This window comes from Notamacropus eugenii, chromosome 2 (assembly GCF_028372415.1).
Source record: "Notamacropus eugenii isolate mMacEug1 chromosome 2, mMacEug1.pri_v2, whole genome shotgun sequence".
NCBI classification, from domain to species: domain Eukaryota; kingdom Metazoa; phylum Chordata; class Mammalia; order Diprotodontia; family Macropodidae; genus Notamacropus; species Notamacropus eugenii.
Window position 1 is genome coordinate 404110094 of NC_092873.1, and position 19424 is coordinate 404129517.

Below are 19424 nucleotides of genomic sequence, written 5' to 3' on the forward strand. Positions count from 1 at the left end.
CAAGTAATGACAGGCTGAATATAATAAGGTGAAATTCAGTAGGGCTAAAGCTCAAGTTTTACACTTGTGTTAAAAAACAACTTCACATGTGTAGAAAGATCAGATACCAGAGAGGGAAAAGATCAGGGGTTTTTTGTGGACTTGTAAGATCATTGTTAGTAGTATGATGTTAAAGACCAAAAAAAAAAAAAAATTGCAATTCTACGCTTAAGAAGGACACCCTTCCAGAAGTAAGGAGGTGTGATTATCAGTACTCTGACCTGGTAGGACCACATCTGCAGGGTTGTGTTCAGGTCTGGATGCTTCCGTTTAAGAAGGGCTTTAGCAAATGGAAAGCATCAAGAAGAGGGAAGCCAGGAGGACAAAGAGCCTTGAGGCCATGTCATATGAAGAGAGGTTGAAGGAACTAGGAGGACTTAGCTGGGAGGAGAGAAGGTTCAAGGGGATAGGCTAATTGTTTTCAAAGATCTGAAGAGCTGTCATGTGATGTAGAGATTAGATTTGTTTTCTTTGGCCACAGAAGACAGGACTCAGCAGGTAGTGGAAGCTGCAAGGATTTATTTTTAGGTTTGCTGTTAAGAAAAACCTTCCTAATAAAGTGGAGTGGCCTGGCTCTAGAATGGGTTGGTTCTTCCTCTTTTGAGGTCTTGAAGCAGAGGCTAAATGACCTCCTACCTACAATGTTATAGAAGGGATTCATTTTGGGTAGGTCTTGAATTAAGTAATCTTCTGCCAAGATCTTTGATTAAAGGTCATTTACTCCAACCTCCTCATTTTGCAGATGAAGGAACTTGGAGATGCTGAGTGACCCGTTTAAACCCACACAGATGGCAAAGCAAGAATTTGGAACCTTGATCCTTTGAGTCCAAATCTAGCCACTTCCCCCTCTCCCCCATATTCTGCCTCCTTTTTCCAAGGAAGAAGTCAGCTGTAAATCAAAGATTCTTGTCTTATTCATAAAAGAAGTCTGCCACCTCAATCTGTGTTGGAGACTACATTCATTCCATGAAATCTAGTATATTAGTTGAAAATGAGTAAAAGTAGAAAAGTTATTAACAATCCCCTTCCTACTGCCAATTAGTCAGAAGGTAACTGGGTATCGATTGTTAATTCAAGACTTTGCTAAGTATGGCTGAAAGGCAAACTCCTAACAGATGGCATGCTACCTCATAAGCTCTGAATTCCTAGTGTCAAGCTCAAATAGAAAGAATCCCTACAGATAGCAGTATTGACTTAGAAAGCTACAAATGAACATTTTCAGTGTTCTGTTATATTTTTATCTGTTTTGCTAAACTTTTCTGAATTATGTTTTTACCTGGTTTTGCTTGCACCTGGAGATTTGTGGACCAGGCTTGGGGGTGAGTTTGACACCTCTGCTCAAACCTTCTAGGGAAAGAAGAATGGGAATCCAAAAGCTGAGGTGTCGGGAAGGAGCCCTGTTCTAGACAGATCTCATCCCATGGCTTCAAGTCATACTAAGATCTAGAGTTGACTTTATGACAGTTTGAGAAAGTAAACCTTTGTTAAATTAGAGAATACTAGCTTGTAGCTCACCAAATAGACTTCTGGACCAGGAGTTAAGGGACCTGAGTTTTTCCCTAGACCTTTCCCTGACTATGTGTGTAACCCTCTCTAATTCCTTTAATAGCTCTGGACCTCAGTTTCTTCATCGGTCAAATGGGGAGGTGGTGGCTTAGATGATTTCTTAATTCCCTTTCAGTTCTGAAGTTTTATGACTATGATATGAGTTTCTAAGTGGACTTTGAAATAGCAGATAGCCTTGAAAAATAAAAAAAAAAACAAAACAGTACTACCAAATAGCCTTGGAAAATAAAAAATAAAAAACCAGTATTACAGTTCTTGCCATTGGGCAAAACATTTACTTTTCCCCCTTCTTGTTGACTGTGACAAGTAGCTGATCAAAGAATTTCTCAGTTTTTGTGGAATATTCTGTGTGATGATTCTGAAATATTTTAGTTGCCTGATAGCTTTGATACTTTTGTTTTAAAATGAAATATTATGGTCATTAGCTAATTTAATTAGTTTAAATAAATTAGTGACTTATGAAAGAGGATATAACTTTATTTACGTTTTTCTTCTAGTTTTAGGGTCTAGAACTATTCTTTTAGAATGATTCCTGAAGATATCATTTGTAACCCTGAAGGTATATCATTTAAATCTTCCATTCACAAGAAGGAACTGGTAATATTCATTCCTAATTATAGAGTAGGTGATTTTTTTTCAGTTGCTTTTCCTGAGCAGTCATTTTTAATTTATGATCAATTGTTAAATTATTTTTTTACTGATAATATTTTTCTTTTCTTGAATATATATATACATATACCCATGCTATTGAGAGAGAAAATTTCAGTTTTAGGTTTTGAATGCCAAATTTGAAAAAAAAAATTCACCTGAAACATATTTAAAATAAGATTTTTTTAAAAGGAACTCTTTTTTTCCCTTTCTAAATATACACTCATGTAAACTGAATTATTCCTAGTTTCAATAGCCACATAGTAGCATCGCAGTTAAAGCTGGCAATTGAGTTCATTTGGGAAGTAAGATGAGAAAGGAAATGAGGCAGATAAATGAGTCAGAGGGAGAAGTAAGCAAGGCAAAAGGGGAAGGAAGTGATGGCAAGCAGGCATTTCTTTTCACATGGGCAAAGGAATATTGGTTTTAAAAAATGTGTATATGGGTTTGCTTTCAGAAAAATATATGGAAAGGTAGATACATGCATATCTGTCTTATCTATTTGGTGTACTGATAATTATATTCTCTAATGGTTTAACATATGGTATATACATTTAAAAATTATGCTAGATATATCATTAAATCTTCCTTATTCTATCTAATTTCTTTTCTCTGTTGCTGTTTACTAGTTTTAATAAGTTAGTACATTTTCTAGATACCTACTGAATATATACACACATTTATATGTACTTAGTATTTTTATTTTAAAAGCAAAGTAAAATAAAACTTCTTATAATTCCTCTCATTTAAATGGGTGAGTAACTTATGTTTTGACCTCTATTAATATTTTATCATTTTTAGTTTTTAAGTATTGACAAAACTATTGACCTTTATAGATACATAGTCTTTGATCATGACTTTCTATAAAATAGCATAGAAATGATATAGGTACTGACCTTATCTCACTCAGAGTGAAAGTAGCTGCTTTTCTGCTCCTTCCAAGATTCAGGTCTTGACTTCAGTTTTTGTTAACTAACGGTGCACGACTTACAGGATTTCCATTTTCTTATTTCATTATGATGAATTATAATCCTTGCTGTTTAGCTGTAGTTGAATCTGACTATTTTAAAAAGAAGTTAATTTGAAGAATAGTGGAATTAATTGCAGGTTGGCAGGACCAGCCAAGGTTCCGACTCTGCTCAAAGAACTGAAAATACAGGGTTTTCCCTATCACAAGGTGATGGATCACAGTAGGGCTTCACTAGAGGTTATTATAAGCATGTTATTTGTTTGAAATAGTTATAGATATACCAACCTGATCATTTATGTAAATGTGTATTTTCTAAGCAGAAAATTTCCTAGGTATCCCCCATGTCTTCCCTTAAAAAGGTCTTCAGTAATCATTCTGACCTAAACTTCATTATATTTATATTTATTTACTTAGAAAAACTAGTTCTTCTGAAAATGTGTATGTATATGAATTTTTTAATTGAAAGACTAGACAAAGCTATGGCTGCCTTGAAGTCTATACTTTCCCAGCAGTCACTTCAGAGTTTATGCCAGAGATCGGCAACTAATGACAGTAAAGCCAAAGATGGTTTTCTTGTCCCCAGCTTGAAAGAACTGATGCTACCTCTAATGCCCAGCACTTCAGAATATGGAGTTTGGACCTTGGTACAGCCAAAGGTTGCTTACTCTTCATTTATAGCTCTCAACAAATGATGCCTTAAATATCTATGAACTCTACTATAGGTATTAATATTCTGTAAGGCAGGTAGGAGATTGAAACACTGGGGAGAGGAGAATGACCATGAGGCAGGAGTCTATGAGTTGACATCATGGGAACCAGAGCCAGCAGGGTGAACCTCTCATAGATTTATGCCCCAACCCTAGCCCCTCTCTGGTACTGGCTTTAAATGCCTCCTGCTTTCTCCCATTCCCATTTCTGCCCTTCCCTCCATAACAACAACAAAAATCTGCCCTGTTTTACTACTCTATGGTGAGTGAATGCTGTTCTTTGGTACCATGGGACATGATATAGTGGCATACTCCCTAGGGACTGGCTTTGGATGTCTACTCTTCCAGTTCCCAATATATATATACATGTATATATGTGTGTGTATATAGGTATGTTTATATATATATATATATATATATATATATATATATATATATATATATATATATATATATATATATATATATGTATATATAATATTTTTTCTTAGAAATAAAGCCCAATATCAGTTTAACTTGGAATTTTGTCGTAATAAGTGACTAAATTTTTATTCAGGGAAATCCTCAAAATTCTTGGGTAAAGACAGTTGGTGATTTAAGAACATGTCAAGATGGCAAGTCACATGTTACTTCAAATGATGTAGAACAGGTCAAACCAACCTCTTATGATCTGGAAAAATGGCAACTAGAACTTGTGAGTAATCAAACACTTTTGATTTTCCTGTCTCATTTTTTAAATTTCTTTTTTGTTGACTAAGTATTCTCAAAGTGTAGTGCTTTATGTTTGATCAGATATGTAGAATTAGAAATGCTTTCATTTCCTGCCATAACTTTTTTGCTTATTTTCACAAGATTTATAGTCAGTAAATACTGTAAGAGATCAGACGAAAGTATTGTCTCTTCTAATTTTAAGATATGATAAAAATGGAAGAAGAAGCAGGTTGTTTTATTCATTGGCTTCAGTGCTAACAAAATGGAATATTATTATTAAATTATCATTAATTGGACCTCCAATTATTATTAAACCTGATATACCTTTTGATTTTAATAAGTAGATGTTAATTACAGTAAAAATCTTACATGTTGTATCAGTTAATAAATACACTAAGAAATCTTAACATTAGATTATGAGTTGGAAGGGATATTAAATACCATCTAGGCCAACCTGAGTCTGGCCAAGAATCTTTTGTATACCATCCCTAACAAGTGGTTATCTGTCCTCTGCTTCAAGACCTTCAGTGAAGGAGAATTGAGAATTTACTACTTCTTTTAGGCAGTGAATTCCACTTCTGGACAGCTTAAATTGTTTGGCAATCTTTTAATTTACTTTAGAGCAGAATCTGACCCTCTGCAACTTCTTCCCATCTGCAAGTTCTGCCCTCTGAAGCCAGTGGAGCAAATTTTATTCTTCACTCACATGAAAGCCCTTCAGACATTTAAAGGATGCTCTCTTGCCTCCTCAAAGCCATCTTCTGTAGCCTCAACATCCCTAGTTCCTTTAACTGGCCCTTGTATAACATATTCTCTAGTATTCTCATTATTTTTGTACCTAAAAATGTCGTACCTCATACTATGCAAAGTAAGAGCCTTTCATATGGTGAAACTCACTTTTCTTGTTGTGCTCACAGTTCTTCAATAGACATAGCCTAGGGATAGCATTATATTTTGGGGGCATGAGGGTACTGCCATGCAGTTGACTGATATGGAACTTGTAGGCCTCTAAAACCCACGTGTCTTTTGTATGGCCCTTATTGTCTAGCCAAGTATTTTTGCAGTTGTCATACATCTCTGCTTTAGTATTTATTAAGGACATTGTTCATTTGTGAAATTTATTTTTTAATCTGTTTGGACCTTTATAATGACTAAATTTCATGTGATTCAGCTTATTATTCTGGCCTGTTGAGATCTTTTTGGACCATGAGTCTCTCATGAAACATTATTTTTCTCCCCTAACTTCACACCATCTGCAGATTTGAATAGTGTGTTATCTATCATCCACATAACTGATAAAAATACTGAACAGAATAGGGCCAAGGACGGTTCCTCAAGGCACCTCACTATATACCTCAGTCTGCATTGACATTACTACTCTGTCTGTCATATCCAGGTCTATATCCTCCTAAAAATATAATGCAACACTGACCTATCTCTCCAACCTAATCACAAGTATAGTATAATATACTTTATCAAATGTTTTGCTGAAGCCCTAGGTTCACAAAAATGGAAGTGAAACTTATATATAGGTTATGACAATATCAAGTGTATGACCTGCTTAGGATGTTAGAGAGCATTTCAGTATAGATATAGTATTAATGCAGCATTCCCATAATGTATTTTTCTAGTTGCCCTGCCCAAATAAAAAATGAGATTATTTTGGCATGGCCTGTCTTTTACAAACAAACCTTTGGTGGCTATTAAGTCAAATCAGCAAGCATTTACGAAGTGCGAAGTACTGCACTAAGTGCTAGGGAGGCAAAGAAAGGGGAAAAAACATTCTTTACCTTCAAAGAGCTCACAGTATGATTGGGAAGACAACATGCAAACATCTGCATACAAATCATACACACACGCGCGCGTGCACACACACACACACACACACAGAATAAATTAGAGATAATCCAAAGAGGAAAATCACTAGCACTGAGGGAATCAGGAAAAGATTCCCATAAAATATGGAATTTTAACTTGTACTTGAAGGAAGCCAAGAAACACAGGAGAGAGAGGAGGAGGAGGGAGAAAATTCCAGGCAAGGGGGATAACTAGTGAAAATGTGTGGAATTGAGAGATGGCGGTATCTTTTGCTAGGGAATAGCAAGAGAGGCCAGCGTCACCGGATTGCAGTGTGTTGGAGTGAAGGCCTAAGTTAAGTGTAAGAAGATTGGACCAGTAGGAGGGAGTCAGGTCAGGAAGGAATTTGCATGCCAGATAGAGGGTTTTATATTTGATTCTAGTGGTAATAATAATGGAGCTAGTTGAACGGAGGTGTGTGAAGAAGAATGGCATGGTCAGACCTGTGTTTCAGGAAGATCACTTTAACAGTTGTGTTGAAGATAGACCAGAGAGGAGACATGGGGCATACAGACCAACAGCAAAGCTGATGCAATAATCCAGGCATGAGAGCCTGCTGCAGCGTAGTGTCAATAGCAGAGGATAGCCTATGTGAGAAATTTTGAAATTTAAATCAGTAAGCTTTAGCAAGGGATTGGATATGGGCAGTTGTATCACCAAGGCAATAGTCACAGCACTAATGGTGATTATGAATATGCGGTGTAGTTCTCAATCGCAAAGTATAACAGACTCTCCATATAGAAGGCAGAAGAAAAACATTTATTTAGATACAAGAAAGCCAAATTCCAGAACCAGAAAGCAAAATCTGTCACAGTGACCAAGAAGTTAATAGCCATTCCCAAGCCTCTCCCCCTCTGCAGAGGTCTGCTCACAGACCCTGAGCCTTGCTGCCTGCCTGCCTGCCTGCCTGCCTGCCTGCCTGCCTGCCTGTCTGCCTCCTCTCTCCTCTACCTTGACTGTGCTCACTCACTTCCTCCCAGTTCTGCTCCACCCTTCCTGTTCCACCTGTTCAGCAAGCTCCTCCCACCACATGTGTCTTAGGCCTCCAGGTGTTTCAAGTAAGTCACATGGGCCTGTTAATGAATGAGAAAGATTTTTCCATTTAAATTTCTATTACAGCAGTGAGAGAAAGTGAGGAGTTGAGGGTGACACCCAGGTTATGAGCCTAGAGGACTAAGAGGATGTGATGTCCTCCACAGTAATAGCAGAGACAGGGAGAAGAGAAGGTGTGAGGGAAAAGATAATGATTTCAGTTTGGGACATGTCTGCAGGCCATTTGGTTGGGGTTGTCTGGAAGTCAGTATAGGGTTGGTTCTGGAGATGTAGATTTGAGAATCATCAACAGGGATAATTAAATACATAAGAGTTGATGAGATCACTAAATGAAATATTATAAAGGGAAAAGAGAAGAGGGCTCAGGACAGAGCTTTGGAGGAGAAACCCACTTTTAGCAAGCATGGCACCATGGAGATCCAACAGAGAAGACTGGGAAGGAACATTCAGGCAAAGAAAAGAAGAACCAGGATAAGATAGTGTCACAAAAGCCTCCAGAGAAGGAGAGTAACAAGTAGAAGAGAATGATCCTTAGTGTCAAAAGCTGCTGAGAGGTCAAGCAGGATAAGAATTAAGGAAAGACTATCCAGTTAGCTAATATGAGATCATTAGCAGCTTTAGAGAGAGCAGTTTCAATTGAATGATAAAGTCAGAAGCTAGGCTATAGAGATTTAAGAAGAGACTGAATGAACAGGAGGTAGAGTGATTAATTATAGACAGGCTTCTCAAGGAGCTGTCTACAGAAGCAAGACAAATATAATTTGGATGATAGCTAATAGGGATGGATGGATCAAGTACAGGTTTTTTGAGGATGGGGAAACCTCAGCATTTTTGTAGGCTGTAGATATAGAAGATGTAAAAAAAATGGGAATATAGAAGGGGCAATTTTCTTGAGAAAATAGGATGGGATGGGATCACTTATACATGTAGAGGAGTTTTCTTGGACAGGAGAAAAACCACCTCTTTATAAGAGACAGAAGTAAAGGGGATAAAGAGTCAAAGACATCTGAGTGTTAAGGCTTGGCAGGTCAGTACTTGAGGAGAGTTGCTTGAGTACTCTTGGCAAGTGGTCTCAAGTTTCACTTTGAAATATGAGGCAAGACTTTAAACTGGAAGGAAGGGGGAACCATGAGAGGTTTGAGGATAAATGCAAAGATTTGAAAAAATTGTTGTGTTGAGTAGGAAGGGGGTGTAAAAGGATTACTTTATCATAGTGAGGACCCAGGTGAGTTGATATAACATAAATTGGTAGTGCCCCGAGTCAGCATAGTTTTGGGATGTTCTCTGGCTTCTTTCAGCAGTAGTTCATGCATAGGAGAGGACAGCAAATGATGGCAATGATCTAATGCTGAGACTTGGCAGGTCTAGATCTTCAGTAGGATGAGGAGGTAAGGGACTAAGATAAGAGGAAACCAGAGGGCTGGACTGGTTCAAAAAGGCGTCATGATAGGAAGAGAAGGGTGTAGCTACAGTAGGGTGGATAGCCCAGAAAGAATTGGTAGTTGAAGGATTGGAAGTCATAGTATGAATGAGTAACAGGGTTTGAGGTTACAAGGTAGAGTGAAAGGTGGAATACAGCAGACTGTGATCAGATAAGCGAATTTCAGAGTTTACAAATGTGAAAGTGTACTTATTTATGGGTTATAGGAACATCAGGTGTATAACCTGGTGAGTATGTTAAAGGGCATTTCATTATGCATGTTGAAGTTCCTCAGTATGAAGGCAGCAGTTAGAGAGGAAAGAGACTGAGTCAGTCATTGAAATTATTGAGGAAAGAAGAATGTCCTGGAGGTCAATAGACAGCAGCTACCAGAATCTTGATTGGGTGATAAATAAAACTCAGTGATGGTTGTAGAAAAAGATCCTGCAAACGACAGTGGAGTTCCAGCTCTTCCACCTGGTCCAGCTAACTCATTAGGGGTTATGAGTGGAAGAAAAGCCAATGCTAAAAGGGGTACTAAGGAGGAAGCAAGGGCTCAGGGAGAGCCAGAAAATGGAAGGAATCAGAAAAGAAAATATTTAGGATGAAAATAAATTTAACTATGGAACAGGCAATCCAGTGAGCTCAGTGGAAAGATGGTGAAAAGGTTTTGAATACTGACAGCAGGGAATTGAGAATTACTGAGGTGATTTAGTAGAGGGTCGTTAATCATCATGGAATGAGTTCAGGTAGGTTTTCAACAACTCCAGAGATTTGGCCTCAGCATGGAGTACTCTCAGGTCATTAGACAGAAGTGAGTGTGTAGCTGAAAGTGTGGAGAGGTACCCACATGGAGAAAAACTCAGGCACATTAAACAATGAGGCTGCATGATGGAATACTGTTTTATGCCTTTCAGGGGAGGCAGGACAGATTAGGAGACTGATGGAGGGAGTGACAGAAAGACATTTCTCCCTTTCACAGGCATTCAGGTCAGGTCAGGCCAGGACAGGGTAGAGGAAGCCTGGTGGATATAAGTGATCTCTGCTTTCATTTTCAAGGGCTCATAAATCATTTATAAGTCCACTATTAGAACTCACAAACCACTTAGTCTTACAATTTTATGTGAATGGTAATCAAGTGTTCTGACCTATGATTTTCATATTCCATTCTCTTTTCTTTGAAAATCAGAACATTTGTCTTTCCATAGTCATGTGGTTCTATTTCCTAACATTTTTCAAAGATGTCTGGGAGCAGCTCTGCAATTATACCTACAAGTTTTTCCCCACAAATCTTAGAAAGTCAGTCATTCAGACTTGAGAATGTGCAGTCATTTGGGACAACATTGCTGTCTGACCTTTTCCGCCATTATCTTTGGTTTCCATTCCCTGTTATGTACTTTTTTCTATCTTAAATTTAATAATGTTTTTACTTAGAAGAAACAAGATAACAATTTATATTTCCATGGTAATTTGGCCAGGGTCATATAGCTAGGAATAGTAAGAGGCAAGAATTGAAGCTAGGTTACCTGACCAGGAGTACATTATCCTTTCGACTCTACTGTGCAGCTAAAAAGAAATTTATTTCCCCCCACTTAGTATTGTACATTATTATCTTTACGTTTAATTCAGTTAGTACTTCTATTCTTTTTTGGAATTTTCTTTCCCAGAACCTGTCTCTTAAAAAAGCTTCTCCTTTGTGTTCAGTATCATTCATTCACCATTAGCCTCTTGCAGTTCTGGGCCTTTGTGATTTATTTCTCAAACTATTTATCTATTCATCCTTTTTTTCCATGAGCCTTGTAGTATGTCTATAACAGTTACATCCTTTTTTCTCCCTTTGCCAATACTTATCCAAATGATTTCCACAATATTTTGCCCTCTGAGTCCCCATTCTCACATTAATGTATCTCTTTTTCTGTGATACTCTTCCATCTCTCCCTGATTTAATCTGTTCTGTTTGTTTTGAATAATGTATATCTTCCAAAGAGATATTCCTGTCCTGTGTCCCATCTTGCCCAATCTTAATGATACCCAGATGCACAACCTTGACATCATCCTCCACTCCTCACCTCCATTCTCTGGATCTTCCCAATCAGTTGCCAAGTCTTTTTTCTATCTCTACAGCATCTCTTGCATTTCTCCCCTACTTTCTACTCACGTGGATACCACCTTTGTTCAGACTTTCATCACCTGACTGTCAGCAGTAGCCTTTTCATTGGTCTCCCTACCGCAAGTCTCTCCCTTCTCCAATTCATTCACACAGTTGCTAAAGTGATTGTCTTAAAGCCCCTGTTGGGTGTCATTTGCCTTTTCAAGAAACTCCTAGGACAGCCTATTTTCTTGAGAATCAAATGTAAATTCCTTGGTTTGGCATTGAATGCCTTTCCACAACTTTTGTCCCAAACTACATTTTCTCTAAATTTAACTGGAGAGAGGTAGAAGAAAGGTTAAATTTACTTCTAGACACAAGAGGATAAGGCAGTTATATTTTGTTGATGAGTTCCAGATGATCCCTTATCTTTATTTTCACTAACCTCTAAATAAACTTTACCATTTCCTTCAATTATGAATATAGATAACACATGTTACTCTGAGAAGGAATCATAGGTTTCACCAGACTGCCCCCAGATTCTGTGACACAAAATTGATTAACTCTCACAGTCTAGGTAGTCTGAGTATATCTCATTAGATGTCTTTGTTTATTAACACTTCCTTTGTTAAGTGTAATCTTATCCTTATTAGTGCGTCCTAGCAAAAAGATAATTATTTAAATTATACTATCTCATATACTCACATTTTTATCTAATCATAAACAGCCAAAGTCAGTTAAGCTAAGCATGATTGTCCTTAAATAAAACACTAATATTCTAATTATTCTTCCCGTTTATGGGACTTCTCAGACTTATGGTAGATACAGTTGCTGTTCAGTATTTAAATCACACTAGATTTACCAGGTGCTTTATTTCTATCATTTGATTTCATCTTTACTACAACCTTGTAGAGACTGGAATACAAATATTATCTTGCAGATGGGGAAACAGTCTTCACTTAATTAACTTGCCCCAGGTCACACAACTTACTCAGAGTAAAGCCAACACTCAAACTCTGGTCTTTTGAAGCTGAATAGTGTGATGAACTATTTATTTACTGTTTATTAACTGATAAGGAAGACTTCTTGACTCTTTTTATTTTATATTTCTAATCGAATTGATTAGAAATGATGAGAATATGATATAAAATTAGCAAGAAATAAAACTGATAATAGGAAAACTTGGTTTGTTGCAGTGAGTAAAGTGAAGTGAGGAATACTGACATATTTGTTAATGATGAAATATTCATTTCAGTGTTCAGTATGGATGGATTAGCTAATATTCATGCATGTCATTTATGACCAGAGACCTTTTCTTTTATAATTCTTTCAGTAAACTTGTTGAATACCTTTACTATGCAAACTGTTAAGGTAACCACAACTGGACATCTAAGGATCTTTAAGTGAGAAGCTGCCTTTGCTCTACATTCAACCCCAGAGCAGCCTTTAGCCTAAAAAAATTACTTTTGTCACAGTCACACCACCTCCGGGAGCAGCCAGCCTTGGGTGTGGGAAGAAACAGGAACTGGAAGAAAGCTTGTTGCTCTGGAAAATCTGACGTAATGCTCTCCCATGCTCTCTGGGGAGGGCCATAATTACTCAGTGCTTTCTGAAGGTCAGAAATCAGGGCATGGGGGGAGTGGCTCTTCACCATTTCATCCTTTGAGAAATGGGAATGGCAGCAGTTCATTCATATTTTTTTTTTCAGCTACTTGTCTCAGAATAATAGCAGGGTTAGAGAAAGAAGGGTTTCCTCCCTCAAAGGACACATTTTTGTTTTTTATTAAAACAGGCTAGAGATAGTTGGATTCATTTTTTCATGACTGAATTTGAACTAGACAACATTGGGATATATGGTCATGGGAAAATATTCATGTATATTCCTTTTTTTCCCTAAAGGAAAAGTTAAAACTTACTTATGAAGTAAAGAATGAAATATTAGAATCTCAAGTCAAGACTCTGAGGTAAAGTGATATAATTTATTTAAAGTATTTATAAAAACCTAAAGATCTGACTTTCAGTAATAACAAAAATAGCAAATTTTAATATATGCCATAAAAATATTTGCTGGTGGAAGTATTATGTTTTTAAAACTGAAATTTCTCAAAATAATCCAGTAAACTTTTTAATTTTAGAAGTTCTCAACTGTCAAATCTCCTTATAGTTTTTAGATTTCAGTTTAAAAACTTGTAGGCTAAAAATCTTCATCAACAAAGATTTACCAATCCATAACGTGAATTTTCGTAGATATTCATGATAAGTTTCTTCATTTTGCCTTGGTTTTGTATTTTATTCTTGGAATTGTAGTTAGTATGTGGGAAAGAAAAATTAAATGACTTTTTTCTTTTCAAATAATATACTTACCCTCATTTGTACTGGCAAATTATAGATTTTAAATAACACTAACTGGAATAAAACATGATTGGTAGTTCAATGTTAAAAAAAAAAAAAAGCTTATAAGCTACAAATCTTGAGTCTTACCCCTCTTTGCTATTTTTTAAAGGATGGTTTTTTCCCCCCAGGTAAAATGAGAATAACTTACTCTTCTTAAAGTAAAACACATGGTTGAAAACATCATTCTATTTTCAATGCAGGATTTTTTTCCTTTTAAAATTCTTCTTACATGTTATTGCATTAACTCAATTAGAGTATTAACTATTTGGATTTTTTTTTAGCAATTGAGGCAACTTACTGGATAGTGTTACCTTTCTCAGTAGAAATTCTAAGAGATTATGGAAGGTAAATTTTGCTTTTGTAACATAAAAAATTGATGTGAATTTTTAAATATATTTTTTCATGAAGTAAATCTTTTTGTTTAAACAAGTTCAAGAAAATATTCATTGCTTATTATTTAGTAGACTACATGTGTATGTGAAGTAGTGAAGAAAACCAGAAATTAACTAATTGCTTTTGTTTGTTTAAAATAATTTTAAGTAATAAAAAAGTAGACTTTTCAAAGTTGAGAAAATTATCACTTCAGTATCTCAAAGTGGTTTTGAAATCATCTCGAACAATTATCAAAATATGCATAATTATCTGTCTTCAAAGATATGGACTTGGACCTCACAAGTTTTTGTTTAATTTAGTGTAGTTCAGTTCATTAAATGTATTATTGCTGCTTATACCTTGCCCTTCACAATTTTAAGTCAGTTCATTCAATTTTTTTTCCGCTTCACATTGAAATGTAAAATGCAAATGTGCTTCAAAAAATCACTGCTTTCTGCCTAAGCATCTATATATTCTATTCACTTATACTGCTTTTTTAATAATTTTATACTACAGGTGTGGTATTTATAAGTGATTTCGTTTTGCAAAAAGTATAAAGGTTAGCATTTTTTTTAATGCGAGCAGAACTCAAATCTACTGTTATTAATTAGTCTCTTACCATTTATATAGTAAAGCTTTTTTTTTTGGTTTTTAGTTTACATTCAAATAAAATTTCAAGTGTTGGATTTTTTTGAAACTGTATTTTATCTGAGTAGAGATGAAATGAAGGCACTTCTTTTATATAAAAATTTGCTCTTTATTATAGTTATATTTTTGTTATATGTTTTTATTCTTTATTATAGGAATATTTAGGGGGTTCCTTATTATAGTTATATGTTTTTCCCTCATAAACCATTTTGGTCATTGTCATCCTTTGGGTTTTTTTGTTTTTGTTTTGCTTGAAAAAAATCTGCCTCTTCTTCCACAGTGTCCAAAGTTGCTTTGTTTTAGGAATGTGTTCTGAAAGTGCTCCAAAAATTGTATTAAACAAGTTTCAGAGCACAGTATTAAGGTTATTTTTGCCCTAGGACACTAAAAGGAAACTGACTAAATTGAAAGCTTTGCTTCATACAGTATTTTAAGGCTTTTTTAAAAATTCAGATTGGTTAGATTATTGTTTAAAAGGATTTCCTTCATCCAAAGTGTCTCCCACTTAAAAAGTAAAGAAATTAGTATTTGTATTTGAAAATTTCCCTATCAACTGAAATTGGAAATATTGTTTGATTCCTTTATAAGATTTATCTTTTTACTTCCTTTTAGGAAAGACTTGTCTGAATCTGAGAAAAATTGTGAAGATCTCAAAGGGAGATTAAGGCATCAAGAATCTCTCAATGCAGCTTCTAACCGTGTTGGTGGTCTTTGTTTAAAATGTTCCCAGCATGAAGCTGTCCTTGCTCAAACCCATACTGATGCTCATGTACAGACCATTGAAAGACTGACCAAGTAAGTAGATGTGTATGCATATCAACATCACAAAAATTTTTTTCTAACTTTGAAAACTATATGATTCTAAAAGGATGTGGTGATCTCTTCATACAGTACATCAGTGACTATTTCCTCTTTGAGGGTTTCACTGTGATTGTGGAGAGAATGGTGTTCCCAGAATCTTGACAGACTTGTTGCCTTTTTCTGGCGTCCTCTCCAGTTTCATCTTGCCAAATTTTCTCTGAGCCCCTTTCTTCTTGTTCACTTCTCATCATAGAATGATAAATGTATTCCACCCCAGTGTTGCTCTTGATGAAATGTTGACTGGGTAAGACATTTTTAGACTTTTATGGTAATTGATTTACACTGGTTAAATTTACCTCAGAAAATGGTCATAGTTTTTGTTAATGGTGATTCTTTTATTTGTTTTCCTCTTTTCAACCTCAAAAAATTATTTAAATAGATCAGGCAGCAGTTACACTTGCATGCAACATCTTACTGGTATTTTTCCTTTCTCCAAAATACAGAAGTAATGTTTTCTACTACATTTTGTTTCAGTCATTTTTTTCAGTTGTGTCCAATTTTTCATGACCCCATTAGGGGTTTTCTTGGAAAAGATACTGGAATGGTTTGCCATTTCAGTCTTCATCTCATTTTACATATGAGGAAACTAAGACAAACAGGGCTAAGTGAGTTGCCAAGAATCACAAGTAGTTAGTGTTTGAGGATGGATTTGAACTCAGGAAGATGAATTTTCCTGACTCCAGGTCCAGTCCTCTATTCAGTGTCCCACCTAGCTGCCCTGTTTTTACTCCATATTCTCAATCAATTAAAAGCATTTTAAGCAGCTAAAGCAACTGGTGGTCCAATGGGTAGAGTGCTCAGCTTGATATCAGGAACACTTGTATTCCAATGCGGCCTCAGAAATTTAGTAGTTCAGTGAACCTGTTCAAGTCACTTAACTTCTCTTTGCTTCAGTTTCGTCAACTTTAAAATGGGGATAATAGCGCCTCCCAGAGTTGTTGAGAAGATCAAATGAGACAATATTTGTAAAAATCACTTAGCATGGTGCCTGGCTGTATAAATGCTAATTCCCTTCACCAGTTATAAAATGGGTGAATCAAGGTGTAATTTTACTAAAATTACTTTTAGAGAAGCAGTGTTGGGGTAGTGGCTGGTGCGGTACTTGGGAGTCTGTGGGACAAAAATTCAAATCCTGCCTCTGAGGTCACTTAACTCTTTTTAAGCCTCACATTCAAGTCTCACATTTCTGACCTAAAAATGAGGGTGCTAATATTTATGCTGCTATTCTGAAGGGTAGTTGTGAGGCTCTTATGAAAACTGTGCGAAATACTTTGCAAACCTTCAGGCCCTGTAGAAGTAGCATCTATTTTATTGTTATTATCATTTTTAAAGATATCTTCCCATTAGGAGAAAGATATTTCTATTTTGGTTTTCTAGTGAGAAGAGGCATTTGAAGAGAACTATTGGAAAGAATTCAGTTTAACATATGTTAATTGCCTACTGAGTGCTAGGTGCTTGGGATACACAAAAGCTTAAGTACATTTAGAAAGTTTTTATTGACCACTTTCTGTATATCTGGCACTGGAAACACAAATAAAAAAATGAATCAGTTCCTCCTGGCAAGGGGTTTACATTCTACTGCACAAAGATAATCTGTACACTGATAATGGGATGCATAAAATTAAAAATTTTTAATTAGAGGAATGACATGGTCAGGCCTGTTCCACAAGATTATTTTGACTCTGTGGATTAGATTTCCTTGGATAGAGAGAGATTAGAGGTCGTATGACCAACTGGGATGCTATAGTGGTCCAGATGAGAGGTGATGAGGGTCTGAACTCTCGAGGAGTGGCAGAGATAAAGGAACAGATAAAAGAGATGTTACCATGGAAGTGTAGACAGGATTTGGCATATGATATGGACATGGAAAGTGAACAAGAGGAAGGAAGCAAGCATTTTGAGATTTAAAGTTGGGTGAATGGGAGGATAGTAGTAACCTCAACTGAAATATGGATTCTTGGATAAAAGAGGTGTTCAAGATGAAAATTGGGACTGAAAGACAAAATACCTGGTTGCTAATCTTAGTATTTATCTTATCTAATTATAAAACTCTCAAAAGATTCCTTAATTTCTATTATAATTTTACCCATCTATAAGATATTTAATTTAATATATTTTTTACTTTCCTCATAGTGATTATGAAAATGAATATTCAAGCAAATCACTTTGTGGGGAAAGCACTATATCAACCCAAGGCATTTATTATTTGTGAATAATCTAAAACTAGATATGTTTATGCCCAGGTTTTAATCTAAGCCAAAATGTTTATAATTTTGTTTTGTTTCCATCTTTCTATCATATTCCAAAGGGTGACTAGATGGGTGAGGCATTTATCAAGCTCTTGTTATGTTCCAGTCACTGTGCTAAGTGCTGAGTTTACAAATAAAAATAAAACAGTCCCTGTCCTCAAGCATTTTTTGTTTTAATGGTGGAAGACAACTCACAAAGAGTGGATAGAAGGAGGAGGGATAATAACATGGTTTTCTTGTCCTCAGCAAGATAAGACAAACATTCATATGTTTTGTAGAGTTGGCCCTTTTCTTTGCCAAGGCAAATATGTCTACGTGCATAAGTGATCCCATTCCATCCTGTCTTCTCCAGCAGACCCCTCTGTCATCTTCAATCTCTCCCTCTTTACTGGCTCCTTCCTTACAGCCCATAAATATTCTCAGGCTTCCTCCATCCTCAAAAAAGAAAAAAAAAAACTTAGTCCTGTATCTTCTCTAGCTGTTGTCCTATATCTCTCCTTTTTTCTATGTCCACTCCTTGAGATGACTGTGTCTATAACAGGTGCCGACAGCTTCCTTCTCACTCTTTTTAGCTGTTCTGATCTCATCACTTAACCAGAACTTCTCTCTTCAGAGTTGCTAATGATTTCTTAATTGCCAAATCTAATGGCCTTTTCTCAGTCCTCCTTTTTCTTAATCTTTCTGCAGTTTTTATATTGTTGACCACATTCTTCTCCTTGATATTCTCTTCTCTCTAAGTTTTTTTTTTTTTTATGACTGCTCTTTTTTATTCTTCTCTGACTCTGTTACTGGGTCTTAATCTGCATCATGTCCACAGTGGAAGTACCCCCTAAGGCTTTGTTCTGGGTTTCTTCTTTTCTCCCACCATACGATTTCATTTGGTGATCTCATCAGCCAAATAGAGGGGTCATTATTTTAACATATAGGCAGAGAAAAACAGATGAAAGGAATAAGAATATTGAGTCAGCCAACAAGCATTTATTACATATTTGTTGTGGGTTAAACACTCTTTTAGCCACTGATGGAATTAATGAGACTTTGCAGTCAGTAGTGACTCTTAAATTGAAAACTTGGGTAACTAGAAGAGTGGTGGTGCCTTCCATAGAAATAAGAAAGTTCAGAATATATCATTAAAAAAATTCCAATTTTGACATGATCTTATTTTTATATTACTTAATTGATCATTTTGATGATGCTTGCTGACATTTTTATATAGTGTTTTGAGTTTGGGCAAGTACTTCTATAATACTGTGTTTATCCATAATGCCATGATACACTGTTTATCTTGTATGTGGATAGTAGATTGCATGTTGTCTCTCCCATTAGAAAATGAGATTCTTAAGTCCAAGGACTATTTATTTATTTAACTCTAGCAGTTAGCTCAGTTCCTGGCACATAAGTACTTATGAATGCTTTATGACTGACTTCTTAATGAGTTTTTTTAAGGGTCTAAGATACTCAAACATAGATGATCTCTGATCTCATTGATTGTGGATATTTCTTCCAATAATGGTCCTTTCCTACATGATCATTTTGTGTGACTTGTGTCTTCTCACAAGTTTGCTATAGAAGCCCATCCAAAATACTCAAAGCTTTCCTTACTGTCTCTTAACATTGCAAGAATACTGGTGGAACACATCCACCCCCCAAATTCTTAGCTGCTTCTTGCTCACAGCTCACACATGTACATACAGTGGACTCCATCTCTGAGGGTCCAACCCCAAGAATCCCCACTCTCAACACACACACACACACACACACACACACACACACACACACACACACATATGTACCCTAGGATAAATTATGAAACCTTTCCCTTAAGCCACTGGGCCACCTC

The 19424-nt window shown here is 36.1% G+C and overlaps 1 protein-coding gene across 9 annotated transcripts in view; it reads left to right on the forward strand.

Moving 5' to 3' along the window:
- SDCCAG8 (SHH signaling and ciliogenesis regulator SDCCAG8) overlaps positions 1–19424 on the forward strand; it is a 289079-nt gene that overhangs the window by 36221 nt on the left and 233434 nt on the right. For 7 of the 9 annotated variants that reach the window (XR_011975441.1, XM_072647603.1, XM_072647606.1 and 4 more), the window contains 3 exons: positions 4487–4624; positions 12960–13024; positions 15087–15269. Coding sequence is in view for 8 of the 9 variants with exons in the window: in XM_072647603.1 (XP_072503704.1) it covers positions 4487–4624; positions 12960–13024; positions 15087–15269 (386 nt within the window). In the remaining variant the exon portion in view is untranslated. The remainder of the gene's footprint in view (positions 1–4486; positions 4625–12959; positions 13025–15086; positions 15270–19424) is intronic. The other 2 variants (XM_072647605.1, XM_072647607.1) reach the window with 1 other exon arrangement.